We start from the raw sequence: 21,588 nt of genomic DNA on the forward strand, positions 1-21,588 counted from the left end.
TATTTCTCTTCTGCTCACAACCCAACTCTTATCTTTCTTATCTAATTCATGTGCTCACTTACGGAATCCTATACAAAGTATCGTCATTAAGGGCCGGGACCCTCTGAATTGTTTTAATGTTTTTGTATGTTAAATGTATGATGACGACACAGTATTTTGAGTAATTCTAGATCAATCGCTTCGCATAAATTGTAATTAACATCACTGTTGTCGCTGCTCTGGTCTTTCTCTCTATGTTGTACGTCTATACTAATATCATGAGGTAACTATTCACTTATCATAGTACCCACAATCAGGGCCACTCCGCTCACCAAGTCTACTTCTCACCGATCAAAGTACCGATAAATCAGGGCCACTCCGCTCACAGTCAAACACTCATCTATTATGGTACCAGCAATCAGGGCCATTCCGCTCACCAAGTCCACTACTCACCTATCGTAGTATCGACAATCAGGGCCACTCTGTTCACCAAGCCTTCGTGTACTGCTCACCTGTCATGATACCAGCAATCAGGGCCATTCCACTCACCAAGTCTACTACTCACCTATAATAGTATCGACAATCAAGGCCACTGCGTTCCCCAAACCTGCATGTACTACTCACCGATGCATAGTAGCAGCAACCAGGGCCACTCCGCTCACCAAATCTACTACTCACCTATCATGGTACCAGCAATCAAGACCACTCTGCTCACCAAGTATACTACTCATCTATAGTAGTATCGACAATCAAGGCCACTGCGTTCCCCAAACCTGCATGTACTACTCACCGATGCATAGTAGCAGCAACCAGGGCCACTCCGCTCACCAAATCTACTACTCACCTATCATGGTACCAGCAATCAAGACCACTCTGCTCACCAAGTATACTACTCATCTATAGTAGTATCGACAATCAAGGCCACTGCGTTCCCCAAACCTGCATGTACTACTCACCGATGCATAGTAGCAGCAACCAGGGCCACTCCGCTCACCAAATCTACTACTCACCTATCATGGTACCAGCAATCAAGACCACTCTGCTCACCAAGTATACTACTCACCTATAGTAGTATGGACAATCAAGGCCACTGCGTTCCCCAAACCTATATGCACTACTCAACTATGCATAGTAACAGCAATCAGGGCCATTCCACTCACCAAGTCTATTACTCACCTATCATGGTACCAGCAATCAAGGCCACTCCGCTCACCAAACCCACTTCTTTCTTCATGGCAACATACTGTTCCACCACCGTCGGGCTCTCCGAGGGAGTGTTCAGTGAGCCATTAGACTCAGCCCTCTTCCTCAACTCATTCTCGTTACCTGTAAGTACAGAGAGAGGCAGAACTGGATAAACTGGACAGACAAATTATGAGGTGAAATGACAACAGCATTCGTGGGCGTTATGCTTTATCGATATGATCAGATTTTGTATAGATATGCACTGATTTTTTCTACTGGATGAAAGCCACGTGGACACTAGGATTTCTATAGTGAAACCCATACATGATATGTGGCTGATCAAGGTACAAGACTATATTGCCAAGAGAAGACAACTTATTTAGGTTGACTTCGTAAAATCAGAATTATATATATTTAAGTAAATATAATTACTAGCACAGCATGTTATGTTATGTCTGTATATGTGTTTGTTGCCGTTCTTCCATATTAGTACGAGAAATCTGTGTGTCCTGAATAAACCAGCGATTTTGGTTACTTCACGTTGGACTTGCAAATATACACATATTGGTGGCAGACAACTGTATGGAAGCCGGTTAAGATCACCACTGTACCAAAGTACTATCGATCCATAACCCAATTACGGAAAGTTACTCCGAAGCAATGACAAGATCCACAAATGTGTTCGCAGTACAAGTGAAATATTCTTTATCAAGTACGGTTTATCAACTAAATTAAATAATACTTTTCGACAATCTGAGCCAGTATTGGTCGCAGGAATATTACGGCGACATTTTTTTCAACATTATCATATAATGAGTGATAAATTACTTCAGGACTAATCATATATACATGTATATAACGCAGGACCACACTGTATAAAAATTTCACAATATTTTGCTGTATTCCACAACAAACAGAGTATATCTGCAAAAAGTATATCTGCTACCTGCTGTAGGTTTACAGTATTAATATAGCCTACCATAGACACCTACGCATATTTTAGCTATCCATGTAACTTAGTACCATTTTGGTGTATATACATTTGATTGTTTGTGTACCTTTTGCGTCACTTTGGCTGCGAAAAAACAAAAGGCGATGGTGTACCGTTACAGCATTTTGCTTATTAAAAATGGCCTGTAAATACACTGTGGCCAAAACTGCTAATAAAATTTGCTTGTAAAAGACATTCATTTATTGTTAGGCTAAGAGTGTTGTACTCCACTGCACGAGCCGTGCGGTTCAGACATGGTATTGTACTGAGAAGTCTTAGTGTAGTACAGGTTACCTAGCTATTGAAGGTCTGCATGGTACTGCACTACAATACGCTATCCTAACACATCAGCTTGAGCATGTTAATGTAAGCAACAAGCCGCAAAGTGCTCTACCTGAACGAAATGTAATACGTCTAGCTGGTAACAGGTTTTGTCACATCTGAGTAATGTTGATTTATTCAGTTTGGGTCAAGCGTTGTAAAAGCGAGTTCAAGCAAAGATGAATACATTCTCGTCTATGACAGAAAAGATGCAATTATTCTAGAATCTAAAGGCATCTTTTGTGACAGAGTACCAATTTTCGCCAGCTTGGTTAAGAGTTTTGTGCTCGGTAGGGCTAAACACTATAAACCAGGGCGCAAACATAATCCGTCAGATAGCCTCTCTTACATGTGTTTACCTATACACACTATTGTTATTGGATAATCTTTTGTATTGGTTATGTGGTGTAATTTGGATGAATAACTTTCTCGATGTTTTCGGAAAATAGCAAGGACTATCAGTGATATAACTTACATGTATATAGGCTGTCACGAAAACTTCTCGTCAGTTTTTACTGGGGACAGGGAACGAGGCCCCGGGATCACGAAGCGATCTTAGATTTTATTCAAAATTTCAGATCACCTTAAAACTGTTATTTCTGATGTAACAAAGTCAAAATACTGTTTGACAAGGTAAATTCTGGGTAAGTTTCTGCAGAACAAATTTAACTAAAATAATGGAAACGAACATACCAATTTGAATGATTTAAATCTTGACATGTCTAAGATCGCTTCATCATCCCGTGGCCACGTAAACGAAGCCCTCTTAAACATAAAGGAAATGCTCGACTTACATGAAAGGAAGCAGAAAAATTGTGTATACTTCTAATTTTTTGTTATTTTCTCTTTTAGATTGCCAAAGGTGATCTTTGCAGACCATATTGTACTAAGGTTTTACATATAATTCCAGCACCTGAAATTCATTAAAACCTATTAGAATGAATCTTAAGAAGTTCATCAGAGATGATTTACAGAAAATGACTGTTTTCAGAATGTTCCTTTTCCCCCCAAAAAGGACGTTGTTACATGAAAAAAGCGACATGACATTACATCACTTAGATGTGGTCTGAAAAGGCCTATATATTTTATCCTCATTTGAATGACTTTCTATAGCACATCCAAAATTCTAACAAAAAAACAACAACATGAAAATAGTTTTGAGCACAGTTTTTACACGCCGATTTGAATGGCACTGACTTTGTGGAACTTCTGCGCTCCATAGACTAATAAATTTATTGATGTCAAAAATACTTCCTAAAGATTAAGTTAAAGATAGACTTTCTTTGGTAATGATAGGTACAGGACATGCGATGAAATACGTCTTATTATTCGGATTTCACAGTCACTAGACAATAGATATTTGAGATGAATAAAACAACCACTCAGTCACGTCTAGATCTCGTCAAATGTATCTTGCAAACGAATATTGTTCCTGGAATTCTTCGTTGGCCTAAAAAGAATAACCTGCCCTCAAGGTGACCGTGATGCAGTTTCGAAAACAGTGCATATCTAGAGATTCCAAAACACAGTGGAAAATATAGGTTAGGTCAGAATAAATATGTCGGCGAATAAATCATTGATATGCACAATAAAAAATGTTGAAATGTATGCGTCGAAACACACATTCGAATACCAACGGTTAACCAAGATGGACGTCCCAGGTCAATAATCGCAAGGCAAAATCCCAAAACGACATTTAACACAAACTACCATAGATCTAACAAAGTATGTAAAGTACGAAAATAGGGCGGAATCACGCAAAGAGAAGTAGTTAGCAGTTTTCAATGATGTTGGAAAGACGCAAGGTGTGTTGTGGGTGAAATCAGTATTCAAATCGTGTACCATGCTACAATATCAGTTGTCGATAACAAGATAAACGTATGTATCTCAGTTACGCTTTGATTTGCAGCTCTTCATATACCCAACATGGCAATCTAATTCAACACGATGGATATACGCCCCTAGCCCCGGAAAAAGACATAACCATATAGCAGAGTGTCAGATTCTGGACATGCTGTCCATATTTACTTAAAAGAGAAATCTACTCATTGAATAAGACTTCGCATCTGTTATAGTTAATATTTCCCGTTTTAAAGTCCATTCAGGTCCAAGCTGTGTAGTCTATTTTTCATTCCTGCCTTTGTAATGGCGATTTACGGGTAGAATTGTAACGTAGAAATAATGTATTGCGAGATGACATTTACAGCCGGCCTCGGACCAGATTCGCTGCTGAGCAGGAGAGCGTACCCCGTTCTGAGAACCTTCAGACGTGTATATTTAAGAACCCATGGGTCGAGTTCCTATAACGAGCAGGTCAGCTAAATCAAAGTCATGAACTTTATTTCTGAGCCAATAGCTGTGTTTCGTTCGATTTGAAGCGGATATTGTGCATCAAGTGCGTGGAATAGCTAGATATCATATCAGATCTCGGAAACAATGAAGTTAGATCCGCTTTAAAGTAGGATTCCGGGTGACTAGTAGGCCTATAGTAAGTACAGTTTCGCGGGAGAATTTAAGAGGAGGAGAGTTGAAGAGGGAGGGGGGGGGGGTATCCAAAGTTGTGAGGGAAAACCCAAAGCAACTACAAACGTGACGGAATGTTAATACTATCTGAAGAAGCCTACGTGCAGCGCTCATGCTCTGAAGGTTAGTTTTGTCTACTGGTGGCAGTCATGTTAAATGTTAAAACTATCTGTACGCACATACAGAGACCTTCAATGCGGTGACAAAATGCCATTACTTTATGATCAATACAAATGGTTTTGAACAGGTAATAGTCCTGTTCTTAGGGGGTTTATATTATGCTAACCAAGACATCTAACCGTCCGTGGATTTTGTCCCTTTGTGCATTATGCTAACCAAGACATCTAACCGTCCGTGGATTTTGTCCCTCTGTGCATTATGCTAACCAAGACATCTACCCATCTGTGGATTTTGTCCCTTTGTGCGTTATGCTAACCAAGACATCTACCCGTCCGTGGGTTTTGTCCCTCTGTGCGTTATGCTAACCAAGACATCTACCCGTCCGTGGGTTTTGTCCCTCTGTGCGTTATGCTAACCAAGACATCTACCCGTCTGTGGGTTTTGTACCCTCTGTGCATTATGCTAACCAAGACATCTACCCGTCCGTGGGTTTTGTACCCTCTGTGCATTATGCTAACCAAGACATCTACCCATCTGTGGATTTTGTCCCTTTGTGCGTTATGCTAACCAAGACATCTACCCGTCCGTGGGTTTTGTCCCTCTGTGCGTCATGCTAACCAAGACATCTACCCGTCTGTGGGTTTTGTACCCTCTGTGTATTATGCCAACCAAGACATCTACCCGTCCGTGGATTTTGTCCCTCTGTGCGTTATGCTAACCAAAACATCTACCCGTCTGTGGATTTGTCCCTCTGTGCGTTATGCTAACCAAAACATCTACCCGTCTGTGGATTTTGTCCCTCTGTGCGTTATGCTAACCAAAACATCTACCCGTCTGTGGATTTTGTCCCTCTGTGCATTATGCTAACCAAGACATCTACCCGTCCGTGGATTTTGTCCCTCTGTGCATTATGCTAACCAAGACATCTATCCGTCTGTGGATTTTGTCACTCTGTGCGTTATGCTAACCAAGACATCTACCCGTCTCTGTGCATTATGCTAACCAAAACATCTACCCGTCCGTGGGTTTTGTACCCTCTGTGTATTATGCTAACCAAGACATCTACCCGTCCGTGCATTTTGTACCCTCTGTGCATTATGTTAATCAAGACATCTACCCGTCCGTGCATTTTGTACCCTCTGTATATTATGCTAACCAAGACATCTGCCCGTCCGTGGGTTTTTATCCCTCCTCACATTACTCTGATCACAACATTTGCTTGTGCGTGGATTTTTCCTGTCTCTGCATTATGCTTATGAAGACATTCACCCGTCTGTGCGTCCGCTGAACGAGACAGAAGCCATACATTACATCGTGTATTCAATCGTATCACAACAGTGCTGGACGTAAACAAGAGTGTCACTAGAGCTGACTTAAACCAGATAGAAGCTAGAACACATAAGAAAAGGTTTTCAAATTTGAAACTAGATTACATGGGTCTGGAATGATGCTCTATTTCAAAATGGCTATTATTATAACTACGCAGCTGTGCCATTGCTTCTTGATTCCTACATCTACACAATCTCTGGGAATTTGAAAGTTGTGAAGAAAACGAACTAAAACATGAGATATGTACCCATGCCGATCACCATCATATCTCTCACTCATTCATACCATTCTCATATAAATCCTACTATCAATATAACCATGTGTGTCACTTTCATATGTTGTGTGTTATCAAAGTGTGAAGTCGAGGTTATCTCCCCTATCAGTATAACTCATTTCTGTCGTTAATAATTGGGCTAGGTCAATCTGTTAGGTAAACTGCACAAAAACAATCACATTAGTCAATGGTTTAATATTGATATAAGAATGTAATAAACGGTGTGCGATGTTTTCCATGAGTTTAGCACACTTCAATGTCAATCTAAGGTTATGGTTCAAAGCCCAAGCATAACATGCGCGGTGTATGTGCTACTGTACCTGGTTCCATTGACAACAGTGGCTCGATATCTTGATGCCTTTCCTCGTCATGGCAACGGAAATGGGAGGAGCTCCGGCGACGATCAGGAATGACAAGCCGCCATAACCTCTGCATACCCGCTGTCTGTTTCAGCTAAGGGCAGGTGTGAGATTTCTGTCTTTTGCCATTAGTCCGTTCTTTATGTCTGTCACGTGTTATACTGACACGTATTCGCTAGCTAAATCAATACCGTTATATGTACAGGTGGATAGGTACTGCTTGTAACTAGGCAAAATGACGTGATATCACTTTATCTGATCCGGGGAGATAGTGGCGGGGGAGAGATAGAGCAATAAATTCGCTGTGTGATAGACTGATCATAGCAATACCCACACGTACATGAGCGCGTATCATCAGTTCTGTCAATACACAGAATAATGTAGTTCTCTAAGCTAATATTACCTGGGATTATTTATCCCAGGTATAGCACAAATATTTCATACTTATATGACACAATATATGTACACACCTAAAAATGACTCCTCGTCATTATAGGACCGAAAAATTACTAATAAGGACATCCATTGATTCCTCCGTTTTATTTAAGTAAAACTATACTTTAAAGAGAAAGTTAAGTTGTTGATGTCAAGCTCATGTGGATTGAGAAGGATTACAAGCAACGGGTTGACAAATATACACATTACTTATAGATCATAGTGTTTAATAACGCTATCAGCTTCAATATCGAAATGTTCCTTACGGGGTAAACAGAAGTTGTTATCTACACAACATTGTTATGTTGTTATCAACATGAAGAAACCATAAGTTACTCTGAAAGCAAAACTAACAGCCAGCTCAGTGGAGTCGACCCTGCGAGCTCATCGGTGAGTAGAAGATCAGCTCTGGCGAAAAGAGTGATTTCAGGGAGGGTCCCATCATTACTATCTGGGCGCCTGAACCACGAAAGCTGCCATCATTACTGTCTGAACACCTGAGCCAAGGAGGGTCACCTCATTATTGTCTAAGTGCCTGAGACAAGGAGGGTCAGTTCATTACTGAATGAACGACTGAGTCAGGGAGGGTCCCTTCATTATTGTCTGAGCGACTGAGCCAGGGAGCGTCTGGTAATCTTTTCTTTTCCTTTTAACATACACTTCGACATACTGGAGACTTGTATTTTCAATGCTATTCTAACACTTTGTTTAGTAAACCAGTTACAGCCACTCTGTACCATTTGTCTGGGAAACTTTCCGGAATATAATTTGAGATTGCGATTCTCCGCACTGGTGTTCAACGTTGTACTCAAGATGATTAGAAACAAGGGATCAGAACGTTACACAACAGCAGTCATTGCCACCCCCCCCCCCCCCCCACTTTGGGAGAGCGATATCCCCTATCGAATATGAATATGTAGGAGTTAAACGTGGAATCGAGCAACCTCCTATTTATCCAGAGTAGGCCGGTAACCTGGTGCGTATAAGGTTTTATAGTCACGGATCTCGGTTGTTACAGCCATTATACGGTAATACATTCCTGTGTTTGTAAACAGGTGCGAAGAGCTATAGACGCAGGATCAACTATGTGAGCATGTATAAGGAGCAACATAATTTCTCACACATGAGAGGCGAACATATGAACGTGAGGAGCACATTGTTCGGGGGTTGTGAGTTATTTGGTTAGAATATTGTGAAGAAAAAAAACGATGGAAAACACTATTCTTAACAGATGAAAGAAAAGATGCGTGAATATCATTAACTGGGCCATGGTCATGTGTGGTTTTCTTCAGAACAGTCACCATTTACGTAAAGATTTCATGGGCTAGCATGAGTCAGTTGTAAGAATTTTCTGCAAGAAATTCGAGACATTTAAAAAAAAATTCTGCGATAGTATAAACCTTGTCACAGTCAACGAAATAAAACGTTTACCGAAGTAAGATCGTGCGTTCACGCTCCAGTGATCATGCTTACTTCTCTATACTCAATACGAAAGTAAATCTATTTTCTTGGGTCCATCTTATCAATGATATTAGTTTTCTGCAGTGCTTTCATATTTTTCGGGTATTTCATGCATAATCGGCGGTGCGAGCCTATGGTATTTTTGCATATTCTGACACACGATTTCATCCTTGAGAAATGCATCTAATTGCCAATAGATTGGTTAATGGGATCACGAATTAACAACAGCAGTTGAAACTACCATATTCATCTCCCAACATCTGGATACATCATTCTCTGACGGAGCAGTCATCAGCTCCAGGGCAAAATACCCTAAAAATATATTAGACTCTACTGCCTTCGTTTAAACTCGACTCTATCATTTTACACCACCGATACCGATGGTCACTATTTTCAAATTTGAATCTCACGATCCTGCATATCACTGGTCAGGTTTTGACCCGAAGGCAGTATATTCAGTGAAGTTGAAACAATTTCTATAGTGTTGTTTTTTTCTGGTCTGCAACCGTCTCCAACACAGTAAATGTATATGACATTTCATCAGAAATGGTCACAACAGTAAACAGAGTATGTATGTATGTGTGCTTGGGGTTTAACGTCGTACTTAACAATTTTTCAGTCATATGACGACGAGTAGTCCTTATCTATGTGTACATATTCTGTGTCTTCTTGTGGCAGGGCGAGTACATGCGCCCAGGGTGCTGCCGCCACTCAAGTATCATGCCGAAGACACGAGATATGACAGCACATTGTGTTGTCAGTCACATACTGGCAACGAGCCAGCCAGTCCTGTTTCCTTGCTCTAACCTCTCAGTGCTTAGCAACAAAAAGGACCATTTTTACAGCCTTTGGTATGATCCGACCCTGGTTTGATACTGGGTACCAATAACAGCACAGGTGTTAAAATGCCCTATCGCGGCCACGAGTGAAGAGATCTCTGTTTAACACGGCAGAGAAAGAGGACGAGAGTCGTCCAATCCGTGTCACTTTAGCAAAAACTACACCCATGCATTATTGTGATCACAAAGAATTTTCACAATGATTGAACGTATTCATCGGTGCCTTGAAAGCAGAAACAAGGTGAATTTTTAATCTGTCAAGATTTTGCCATCGTCAGTCAGATGCCTACACGTGTGCAAAATGCTGGACGTCGAATGGCATAACGGCGCTTCGCTTGAACGAATCTGTAAGAAATTACGTGGGCAACAGAATCTCACATCATTCGCAAAATATAGAATGTAGGTTACATTATTACATAACATTATATGTCACTGCTGCTGACTTGTTTCTTTCAGTTTTTCTTTCAAAACCCTTTTTCGGTGATGGCGGCAATGGGGACCCCCGGGGACGTGTCTCATGTGAATGCAGCTATTCTGTCTCCCAATTTTCCCTCCCCTCTTTTCTTCTCCTGACCGTGACAATCTAATCCCTCTCCACAACACACGGAACTCTCCCGTCAGACGAAGACGATGAGCTGACTGGTCATGTATTAGGCAAAGACGTCTTTTACTCCTACATGCACTGTCACGTTAAACACACCCTCCATGTCTAACATGCATTACGAGTGAAGCAACACAACGTCAGCTGTTCAGTAATGTCAAGTGTTTCTATAGATTACACCAGCGCATTGATTTTCCTTACTATTTATGTAGTAAATGTGTAAAGTTCAAGCTTAAAAATATACATCCGATAACTTTCGCGTGGAACTGTGGCATATCACCACGTGCAGCTTGCAATTATCTCTACAACATATCAAAAAAGCAACCTAGTACGATCAACATTTTTTTGAGTTGTGAAGTTATAGCATTTTGTTACCTTGATAACCTCCAGGGAGTGGGTAGTAACACTGGGGAAAAGTTTTCAGTTCTATCCAAAACAGGCAAAATTCTGATATATTTTAACTAGGTACAAAATTGTAGTGCAGATATGTATAATGTAACATTAACTTAAAATGCCTGTGTGGCAGTATTACCCAATGAATGCTCCTTAAAACTTCAGTTCGACAATATGGTTAAGCTTCTATCCCCTACATCACTGACTAACGTGGCTATGTTGGTATACTGAAACATTTAGTGGTTTAAAATAAAAACGCGTGATTACAATAAACCGCTAGCTTACAAATAGAGTGCAACCCAGACTGATTCACAGTCATCGTGCGGTGGAGTGTTTCAGATGACCAGCTCTCTTGTTAATGCGTCACGTTGCAATTCACCATTGCAAGAAAAATATGATTTCATTTGACTTCATATAGGTATGGATGTCACTGGGGTATTTTGTCATATCAAACTGCGATTCGCATCAAACCTGCCATGTTACAGCTGTCATTACTCTCTCATCGTGAATCCAGAGTGAAGATGAAATTTGTCATCACATGCGTCACAAGACCACAGCAAAAAAAAAAAAAAAAATGACTGATTGTGTGAGAGTGTCATGTTTTTGGACTGGTTCCTTTAAAGCACTGAAAAGATGCATTAAACTGGGTAATTATTATTGTAAGTGGTTTAAAGTTTGCACACCTCACAACGCAAGGATGTACCTTTTCACAGATATGACCGTATGATTTTCACCTATGGTCGCTGGAAGTGAAGTCATAACATTTTGTCACCTTGGTAACATCCAGGGCCGGAGGCAGTATAGTAAAACTACTGGAAAAAAGCTTTCAGCTCTATCCAAAGCAGACAAAACAGAAATATTTTAAGTAGGTGCAGAATAACCGTGCAGATGTTTTTATTATATCAACAACCTAAAGTGACTGTGTGGCAGTATTAGCCAATCAGACCTCCTTCGCTCTTCAGTACGGAGGCAAAAACCAAGTTGCCCCCAATTGCGCATGTCTACTGCTTTTAGTAAAATGACCCCAATGAGTTTCCCAAGCTGGGAATTATGTGAAACCTTGCACTCCCACTCCTGGCGCTTTTTTTTTCTATAGTTTTACAAATGGTGCCCTAAAAGATCAGGCGATGATTCGCATGGGTAGGTATACATCACGGCTAGCATGTAAGTGGGAGAGATGTATTGAGTCTAATTGGTGCAGGCTTGAGATAGCCTTGAGGTAAACTGCAACTTCGAGACCCCTGCAACGTGAAACTGATACAGTAACGAAATAAGATATATTTGTGCAGTGAATAAATGTAATGTGTTTACAGTTGGGTGTTCCTTTGATAAACCTTCAGGTATGCCGAGTTTGAAACTCTACTGATGGTACTGAGTTGGTTCCAATCAGTAATGGTATACTTCAAAGTGTCCATCACCGACTGAGAAAGACCAGTTCAGCAGAGTTGCGTAGGGTCGTAAGCTCTCGTGTATTCCGAGCTTAGGGCGCAACTTAAATCAATCTGGGGTCCACTTGGTCCCAGTCGCTAATGGCCATACTACTCTGAATTGAAACGGTGTACACGTAATGAATGGAGTTCAACTTCAGTTTAGTCGCGTGGTTATTTTGCATAAAAGGGCGCTTAGAATATAACTTAACAGGTGAGTTGAGTCAGGTCTCAAGATCGGCGTACATGGGAGTTTGACACTCAACTCAGCTCAACTCCACTGTAGCGTTGGGTCCTATACGCGCTAGTGTATGCGAAATAACAACGCAACCCAACCCAGTTTTACTCCAGTCATTACCTGTATGCATAACAATCGTAAAATCGTTTGACTATCAGAGACTGGGACCAACTCCGTGTGACAATTTGAGTTGAGCTGAGTCGTATCTTAAGCTCTTATGTATGTCGAGTTTCAGGCTCCTGTGTCTGCAGAACTTAAGCCAAGATGGGCGCTCTGTTTAAGCCGAAGTTCAAGGAGAACAAAGTAACGCTATGCACTATAGTCACAAAAGGTACCACACTCAACTAAAGAATCTTTGAAAAGTTGACGCACTTGTGTCAACACGACATGTTTTCACATGTTCTTTTGAAACATATGTAGCCACCTAAACAAACGACCTGTATAGTGCATTCAAGGCTAAAACTTGTGTCTGTGAAAACATAAAACGGGAGCAAATTTACCAGGCTGCATGTCGAGCTGAGGGAAACCTTTAACCCACAGGTGTAACAGGTCCTTTGACTCTAATTTCATTTCATCGGAAATATCTGTTGTCGGACCTGAGCAAAGTTATTTTCCAAGTATGGTGAATGTACACTGATGATCATCATATAGAAAATGAATTTGGCGCAAACGAGAACATGTACAAAACAACAACAACTACTTCAACCTCTAAAGCCCGTTCCCATTCGTGTTGGTGGTAGTCCGAGAAATGAGAAGTACCAGCAATTACGTCATCATCTAAAACCCGTCCTCTTTCGGGTTAATGGTGATTGGTGAAATGAGTTGCACCGGCAGCAACTACGACAACCTTTAAAACTCATTCGTGCTCATTCGCACGGTTGTGGATAGTCAAGGATACAGGCGCAAGAAAGTTTACACTGCAAGGAAAATAAATTGAGAAAAGCGGCAAGCATCGGTATACGGAATATTGTGTCAGAAGCTACCTTTAGCTTGTTTTTTTTTACTGTCTTTGTTTTTGGGCATATGTCAAATAGTAGACATTTCCGAACTGTGAATCAAAAACACACAATTAGCCAATCATAAGCAGTATTTGTTACAAATGTTCAATCTTTCTATGACGTCATGACGTCACACTGAGACACTGGTAGAAGTTCAAAATTGGACGTATTACGTCATTTCAGTGACGTTGGACATTCTACTGCAGTGTAAACTGCGCGACGTCACACTAGGTAGGCCGAATACGTCACGCAACAAAAGACTTATGACAAGTCCTAATTCAGACTAGCGCCACCTTTTGTGAGAGGAAAATCTACCGGTACCCCATTGCTTTCACTAACGTTGAAAAGTAACGTTGTTACAAGAAAGGCTGGTGGGACATGGCATGTGTTGGATGCATCCATTTCATTGTATGGTGGGCTTTATTGATCACATTGCTAATATATGCCATCAGTGACACCACAGCGACATTTTTCTGGCCCTAAATCAGATTTATGTACATACACGAACTGTATTCAGGACTACACATAACGGTTTAGGAAATGTTGTGTGACGTCACTTACCACATGCATTGTCAATATGGTCTATAAGGCCCACCATACAATAAAAACAAATGACTAAATTTAACTCTTTGAAAAGAAACCTAAAGTAAAATAAGTTTATTTCCAGGCATAGTTTTAAATGATCTTCATGTTTACTTCAGTTTTACAGCTCCTTTCCCCTTTAACCAGCTTAAGGTTTAGCCAGTTCGTACTTATGTTCGTGTGTCGTGGGTGTGGTTCTTCCTCGTGGCCTAGTATCCACCACTGAGCTTATCGGACGCAACAAGTTCAGCAGCAGATATCCTGATACAACGAACTTGGGACTTATCACAAACCTATTCACTGGTTTATTGACGTGACCAGAAAGAAACAAGGAGATAAAGTTTAAGAGTCACGAAATATACAACAGCTTGGTACGTTATATAGTGCTTTAAAAAAAGAGTTATTTTGGAGCATGGAAACTGAAAACTAATGGAAACTAAACGGTCACATGCATTTCTTCTCCGACATGCATTTTTTTTCTGACATTCTGGTAATTAACTCTATAAATGAACTTTTAATTAGGAACTGTTACGATTTGTTACGAATTGTTCTCGTATATACCCCAGGGACTTTTGATAAAAAACAAAACAGAGATCTGGTGACGTTAGCGAAGACAGCTGCGGCCTCGGGTTATCGAAATAACTTACTGTTCAAACTGTTCACATGACGGTGATTTCGTTTATCTTTCGATTTTGCGTAATGTGAACTGCGATATTTCGGCTGTGCTCCATCAAAGAAACAAAAAGAAACTACCTGTGATACACTTTATCAGAGCTTATAAACATTTGGTCTGTTGTTATCATTTTCTTTAAGTGAATGTAATAGATAGCCATTGTCAAACAAAATTATTCGTACATGTATATAAATAGGGCAGTAATTATGTTATAACTCTTAAAGCGAGAACCATGGCCGGTTCAAGTGTACAAGAATCAATGTAAAACTATATAATCTCAAGGTAATCATTAAATTCTTAATTAATGCCCTTGACCTTATTATTTGACGTTTTGACACAAGTAGTCCAGCTCCGAAAAACAAAAGCTTCATTTTAACTCAAAGGAGTCTTGGGCCCAGTTGTTCAAAACTAGTTTAAGATTAGATACCAGATTTAACTTATAAGCCAAGTCTTCAATTTTGTACTCAGCCCCCCCAAATAAACTGCGTACCAATATAATAAATATGAATTAAAATTACTGCTCTTATGCTCTGGCTTGGGCAACTGCAATGTCTGCTAAGTTTGGCGAAAATTTTCAGTATGAAATATGCCTTAACAACAGTATTAGCTAATACACTTTCGAACAACTGGGCCCTGATGATAGCAAAAAAAAAATAGCTAAAAACGAAATAATAAACAGGGATCTTATTTCTGGAAACTTATCAGTAGATCTAGTGGATCATAGGTATTGTCAGCGTAAGTGTTGGCGATAGGTTACAGTATTATATACAGAAAAATAGCCATTCTGTTGTTACATTATAGGTCACGCTATATCCCAATTTTTGTCATAAACCAAAGTAATATTCGGGTGACCTATTGCCGTGACCCGAGGTGATAGCGCACTTACTCTGGGCCATGCTCATGTACGTAAAACAAAACAACAAAGGTAAGACAAAACATCACCGAGCCGTGTGTATAATCGTGGGCATTGGCAGAGGTGGAGTCACTGGATGGCGACTGATCGTGGGTTAGTAAGCTGGGGTGGGCATATATTAGAGAATGATTGTGGAAGCATGATGTAGATGTCAGGTATGAAGTGTCAGATTTCACATGTGAATAACGCACAAATAGCTTGACCTTGTAACCAGCTATAGATCTCGTCATATGTACGTGGATACATACATGTACCAGATGCGTTTCACGTAAACCTAAAAAAAAAACAATCGGTGTAGAAAACTGGATCCAGATATGCGGGGATTTCAGTCAGACAGACTGTACGTATATTTACATACCTGAGTAGCCTCGATTTTCCATCGCAGTAGATGCCAATCAGCAATGATCAAGTGTCTCCAACCTGTTGTTTTTCGTCCTCTCTGGGCGTATGTACACTGATTGTTGTTTTGCTGAGCGCAGATTGCGCAGGCGAACTCCCCGTATAACGACGCACGGCCTGAGTTTGAGACTTCCCCTGAAACCCGCTGTTACTACTGTTGTATATCTTGTCCTGTGAACCCCGTCCTCCCGGATTCTGGTTTCCGATGTGTTAGTGATATACACTCAGTTCGAGCAGCGGTTCATCGCTGAGCCTAAGTTGTCCTTAATCGTACGCACACAGCAGTATTGTACACCTCGGCTGTGACACTTAGCGCAGGATAAAACCTACCCCAAGGTGCGTACAGCAACTTGTAATGTGGTCCAATGAAATGATACCATCCCGGTGACTGGCACGCCCCTCCCTTCTCCCCGTCGGCAGTGCAACGTCTACAGTCACGATATGCACGAAGAAAACAGGTTGAGTGCTGCATGTGGACAACTAAACTTTGAACAGCAATATCAAACAAGTGATCAGATTTTGTTTAACGCGAATTTTCGAACGCTTTTTCAAGTTTTGAACTTTTAAAGTTTTGAATCACTTGCAAGACGCGTGTCGCACTGGTACAGAATAAACGCGTGTCCTGGCATTTTATAACTGTGTGATGGACGCTGTCCATGCTGAACCATGCGTTTCAAATTCTGCAATGACTAAATTGGCAGTACAAACAGAAATAGATGCCATAGAAAATTGATTTTATACAATAAAGATCTGTATACTGTAACACACCGTATGCGTTACACATGCGCAGTGGGGTAAACAAGTTCGGCATTTAGTTGATTTTATGTCAACAATTTCAAAACGTCACAAAGCGCATTTCTCCTGTCTGGAATGCCAATATAGATAATATAGTCACGTGTTCGCTCACTTTCAGACTTAACGTCCCATAAAAAAGACATTCAGATAATGCATCTTAATTACATTTCAATGAAATTAACACTTTTGTGTAAAGCACAACATAAATCTGTTGAATTAAACACTTTGTGTTAAGCTCTTTACCTTGTCTAAGTACAGGTCAGATGCTATAAGCGAGAACAGAAGGGGGATTTCTTGAGTTGAGAAAATAAGGCCTGCGGATTTAAACGTGTTGACACACTTAATATTCTCCATTTCCGAACCAAGCCACTCTAGTCAGTAGTTAAACAGTGGAATGTGTGTACACTGACGTCCAGGGTCAGGTACACCAGTGTGTGGCAAAAGTTGAGCCATGTTTACAGTGTGTCGACATAAAGAGGGCAGCATGTATTAAAACATCGTAGAAGCTGGGCGAGTACACAAACGTCGTTTAACAGTTTAACAAACTGGAACCGATGTTTTTGAGAGGCCTCATATACATGAAAACTTCCGTCATTTGAGATGAACAATTCCCAATGCTGGGCAAATTTTTAAAACTTGCGAATGATCGTGGGTTTCCTGCGGGCTCTGTCTGCTTTCCTCCCACCATAACGCTGGCCGTCGTCGTATAAATTAAATATTATTGAGCATGGCGTAAAACTCCAATAAAATAAACAAATAAATTTTCCCAAAACAGCGTTTTACACACTTTGCATTTTCCAAACATGAAGATATTGCGTGATAACGTGATTACAGATATCGTGACGACACTAACGCTCAACCAGTAAAAACCTGAGAAAACTTGGTGCTTGTATTTATGCTGTCTTGTTTTTATTGTCGAACTGTAACTGTCCTTATCCGAGTACTTTTCGCACACGATAAAATGCCTTGTAGATTACGTTTAAGAATAACCCATAATGTTAGTATTATAGACTTCGTGTTAAATTTCAACCTTAAAATTACACACCCTGCAGATAGTATATGCTGTATAGTTAACAAAGAAAAACTGGATATTGTTTTGTTGTTAACAACTGATCAGTAAAACAGAAAATAGGGTGGGCGGACTTTTGTTATCTGAACATTAGCAAGTTCCGTGTTATGTAGGAAATCATGAAACAAGAACATGGTGTGAACCGATAACGCGGATACTTGAATCAATGCCGCAAACGCATAAATGTAGCTCTGTGGCAGGGCAGTTTATCCGGTATTTGGCTAGGTGTGGTGGTTTTTCCGGGCCTATGCCAGGCCAGTGACGTGGTTTATAAATTGTAAGACTGATTTCTTGTAAATGAGACAATGACCTAAATTCACACCCGTCGATCAACCCCCGGCAATTAAGGTCGCAAGCTCGAATCCCACTCTCGCTAATTTGGCTGTGACTGTCGACGTGTTCTTCAACACAATGTTCAACTCCATTCAACTATATATATAGACAGATAGATAGATAGACAGATAGACAGATAGATAGATATATTTGATGGTGGCCAAGTTTATGGGTGAAGAAAACCGGAATGCTAGGGGTAAACCACTATAAATTAATTATATAAATGCCGAAGTCACATCCGAAAACAACAATGAGAAGAATAGCGATATTTTTTTATGACATGTAATGGTTACAACGTCCTCTTTTTACATGTACATGTATGCATTGCTGATCCGAGCTCCATGTTGGCCTGTATCACACTAAATTTGAGCCTTGCTTGTCCAGGGTCAATCCTGGGTCGGGGCACACCTAAGACCTTAAAAGAAGAAGTTGTAACTTCCTCGCTTTGTACTGAAATAAAAATTTACTGTGTTAATGGGGCCCTGGTCTAATATCTTAGGCGGTATTATCCACGTGATAATGCAACACTACAGATCACGTGATAATAATGCAGAAGTACGCAAAGTACACCACTAAATATGACGATGTATAAAGCCCATAGTCAAGTAGCACCATAAACATAGCACTATATATATATGTGATGATCCTGTAACAGGGCCTCTTGTACATGTCTGATTTAAAATACGATGTATAAAGCCAAATGACAAGTAGCACTATAAACAAAACAACACCATGTATCTGATTTGACATACGATGTAAATCCCAGTGTAGTCAGGCAGCACATTTAACATTATGTAAGCAGGCCAAGTGGCATGTATACAGGGCTCTCTCCCAGTATTCGTAACACTATCAATCAATATCACCGAAGTTTCTTGTATAACTGACCAGGCAGTAAACTTTGCAAGGGCTAATTTTTCAGTTCTTCCCTTAGAAATACATTTTTTCAGGACATTTTACCGCATTACTTTTAATGCATTGCTCATAAGTTGCCATTAACCGGAATACGGATATTGTTGTCGCACTGAGATTCGATGAAGAAATCAAAAGCATTCTTTATACAGCGATCCTGTCACGTGTTAGATCGTGGAAGAAGACTAGCTCTTGAATCGGGAGGTCTCAGGTTCAAATCTGATTTGACTGCAGCTTTACGTGAGGGAGTTTGTCAGGTGTTTGGTGAAGTGCAGTGGTTCTCACTACGTACATTTGTATACTTCTATCAACAGACCGACCGCTGTTAATTAACTGAAATGGTCCAGTTTTTAAATTACGGTCTAAAAAGTATTCAGTACATAAACAAACAAACAAAAAACACTGCATCACATACTGTTTCCGTTTCCTATCTATAAAACATAAAGTTCCTAAGAAGCAATGTAGTTGCAAAAATTTACAAAATCATTATTCAGAATTTTGTTTTGTTGATTTAGGAAATACTGGGCACATATGTATCGTCATTTTTGTAAACATGAAACTCATCTTCATTTGAAATAATATTTTCAATAAATATCTCTAGAAGTCATGAGAGCCGCATCTCCGCATGACTTAAGGCTGGAGCCTCATTAGTTTGACTCCCCTATATATTTGTCAGTGTCGTCACTATCAGACTTCACGCTTGACTTGACCTGAAATTTGTCCTTTAAGCGAAAATAAATCTGTCGTGCATCAACACAGCAGGAAAAACGTAATGTTAACGAGGAAACTTTTAACATGCGAATGCAAGGTGTATCCTACTTGCATATGTATTGTAAGAAAAATGTTGTATGTATTGAAAGAAGAATTCATATGCACAAAACGACATTTTAGGCCAATCAATGAAGAATATCTCACTGGTTGTGGAGCAACGGTCGTGAAGCACACCAGACCCCAGGCGTTGCTGGAGCAAGGGAGGTAACACAGGTCCAGACAACTGTATGTATATATATATATACAATATTCCAATATTACAGTTGTACCGAAACACTAATCAACTTCAGCACTGATTTTTTTGTTGTTGTTTTTTTTTTTTTGTTTTGTTTTTTGGTTTGTCATGATTTCATAAGAATGATGGACTGTATTTACATGGATTATATGATTTCTAAGATAATATTCATGTAGAGTTAGATTTAGACTGGAACTCTATTACTAAAGCTGGAATGCTTAAAAGTTATCAAATTGGCTATTTTTGATACCTCATCAAAATATTCGCTATGAACATACCATGTAAAACACGCGAAACAGACATTCTCTTACATATATATAATACTATGGATCTAATACACAAAAATTAACTTCTTTGTTATGCGGACCCTCACTTTGATCAAATACTTGTTACTTGGATAAATAGAGTCAAAATCTTGAATTGCATTGATTTCACTTTATTGTTTACACCAGATGCATGAGATAAAAGCCACATTTTGTTATCTGCAGAATGAAAATTGGCTGGGGCACATTTAATAATTGTTTCTACAGAAATGTGATCTAAAAGAAGTGTATACATGAATTTAGTTCTTGTTTTATCACTATCCATTCTAACGTTTCGGATGTACGTCATATCAAAATTTAAGTTCGGCATTTCACCGGCAACAAAAGGGTGATTTGAGACATTTTTCAGTTTCCAGAGTTTTCAGAGTTTTCCAAATTTTATAGCAGTCGTATATTACTGGGATACCATATTGCTGATCACGTAAATTCAACGGTTTGAAAGTGCCACTTGCATCAAACAAATCTTGGATATACACAATCCCAGCTTCTCACCAGAGTGCGTTATAAATAGATTCCCCTAATGTCAAAATGAGTTTATTGTTCCAAACAATTTGATCATAAAATGGGACGACTTCCGGCTTTATTCCTTTCCAAAAATTAAGGACAACACAGTAAAAACATGGAAGGATTTTGCCCAGTTTTTTGGTATTTGGTTTTTTGGGTTTTTGGTAGTTTTTTTGGTATGATAATTACAATGTATAGGGAAACTTAACCCACCTAACTCATGAATAGGTGAGATGGAATCCGTTCCCATAAACTTTCCGCATCATTAAAATACCTTCTTAGCCAGACAAGCATTAGTGCTTTATTCATTAATATAAGATCCGGAGAAATCATACCTCCCTGAAACGTATCCTTAGACATCACATGTCTTTTAACTTTGTCGTTTTTACAATTCCATATAAATGTATATAACTCTGAGTTAACTATTTTGCAATTCTGTGTTTTTAATGGAAGCACTCTGGCCAAATAAGCCATTCTTGAGATGCCTCTGCCTTTGAAACAATGTTTTTTCCTAACAGCGTGAGGCCTCTTCCAGGCCAGATTTAAAATCTTGTTTTTAATTTCTTTATATTTGGATCTAAATTTTCTTTATGCAGTTTTTCCAAATGT

General features: G+C 39.8%; 1 protein-coding gene across 1 annotated transcript in view; it reads right to left on the bottom strand.

The window, feature by feature from the left end:
- The window catches only part of LOC135465392 (b(0,+)-type amino acid transporter 1-like), a 35,417-nt gene extending 19,091 nt beyond the window's left edge, over positions 1–16,326 (bottom strand). The window contains 2 exon segments of the mRNA XM_064742618.1: positions 1,156–1,305; positions 16,000–16,326. Coding sequence (XP_064598688.1) covers positions 1,156–1,305; positions 16,000–16,021 — 172 coding nt within the window. The 5' untranslated portion in view covers positions 16,022–16,326.
- Between the last annotated feature and the right edge of the window lie 5,262 nt (positions 16,327–21,588).

Source organism: Liolophura sinensis, chromosome 5 (assembly GCF_032854445.1).
Source record: "Liolophura sinensis isolate JHLJ2023 chromosome 5, CUHK_Ljap_v2, whole genome shotgun sequence".
NCBI lineage: Eukaryota > Metazoa > Mollusca > Polyplacophora > Chitonida > Chitonidae > Liolophura > Liolophura sinensis.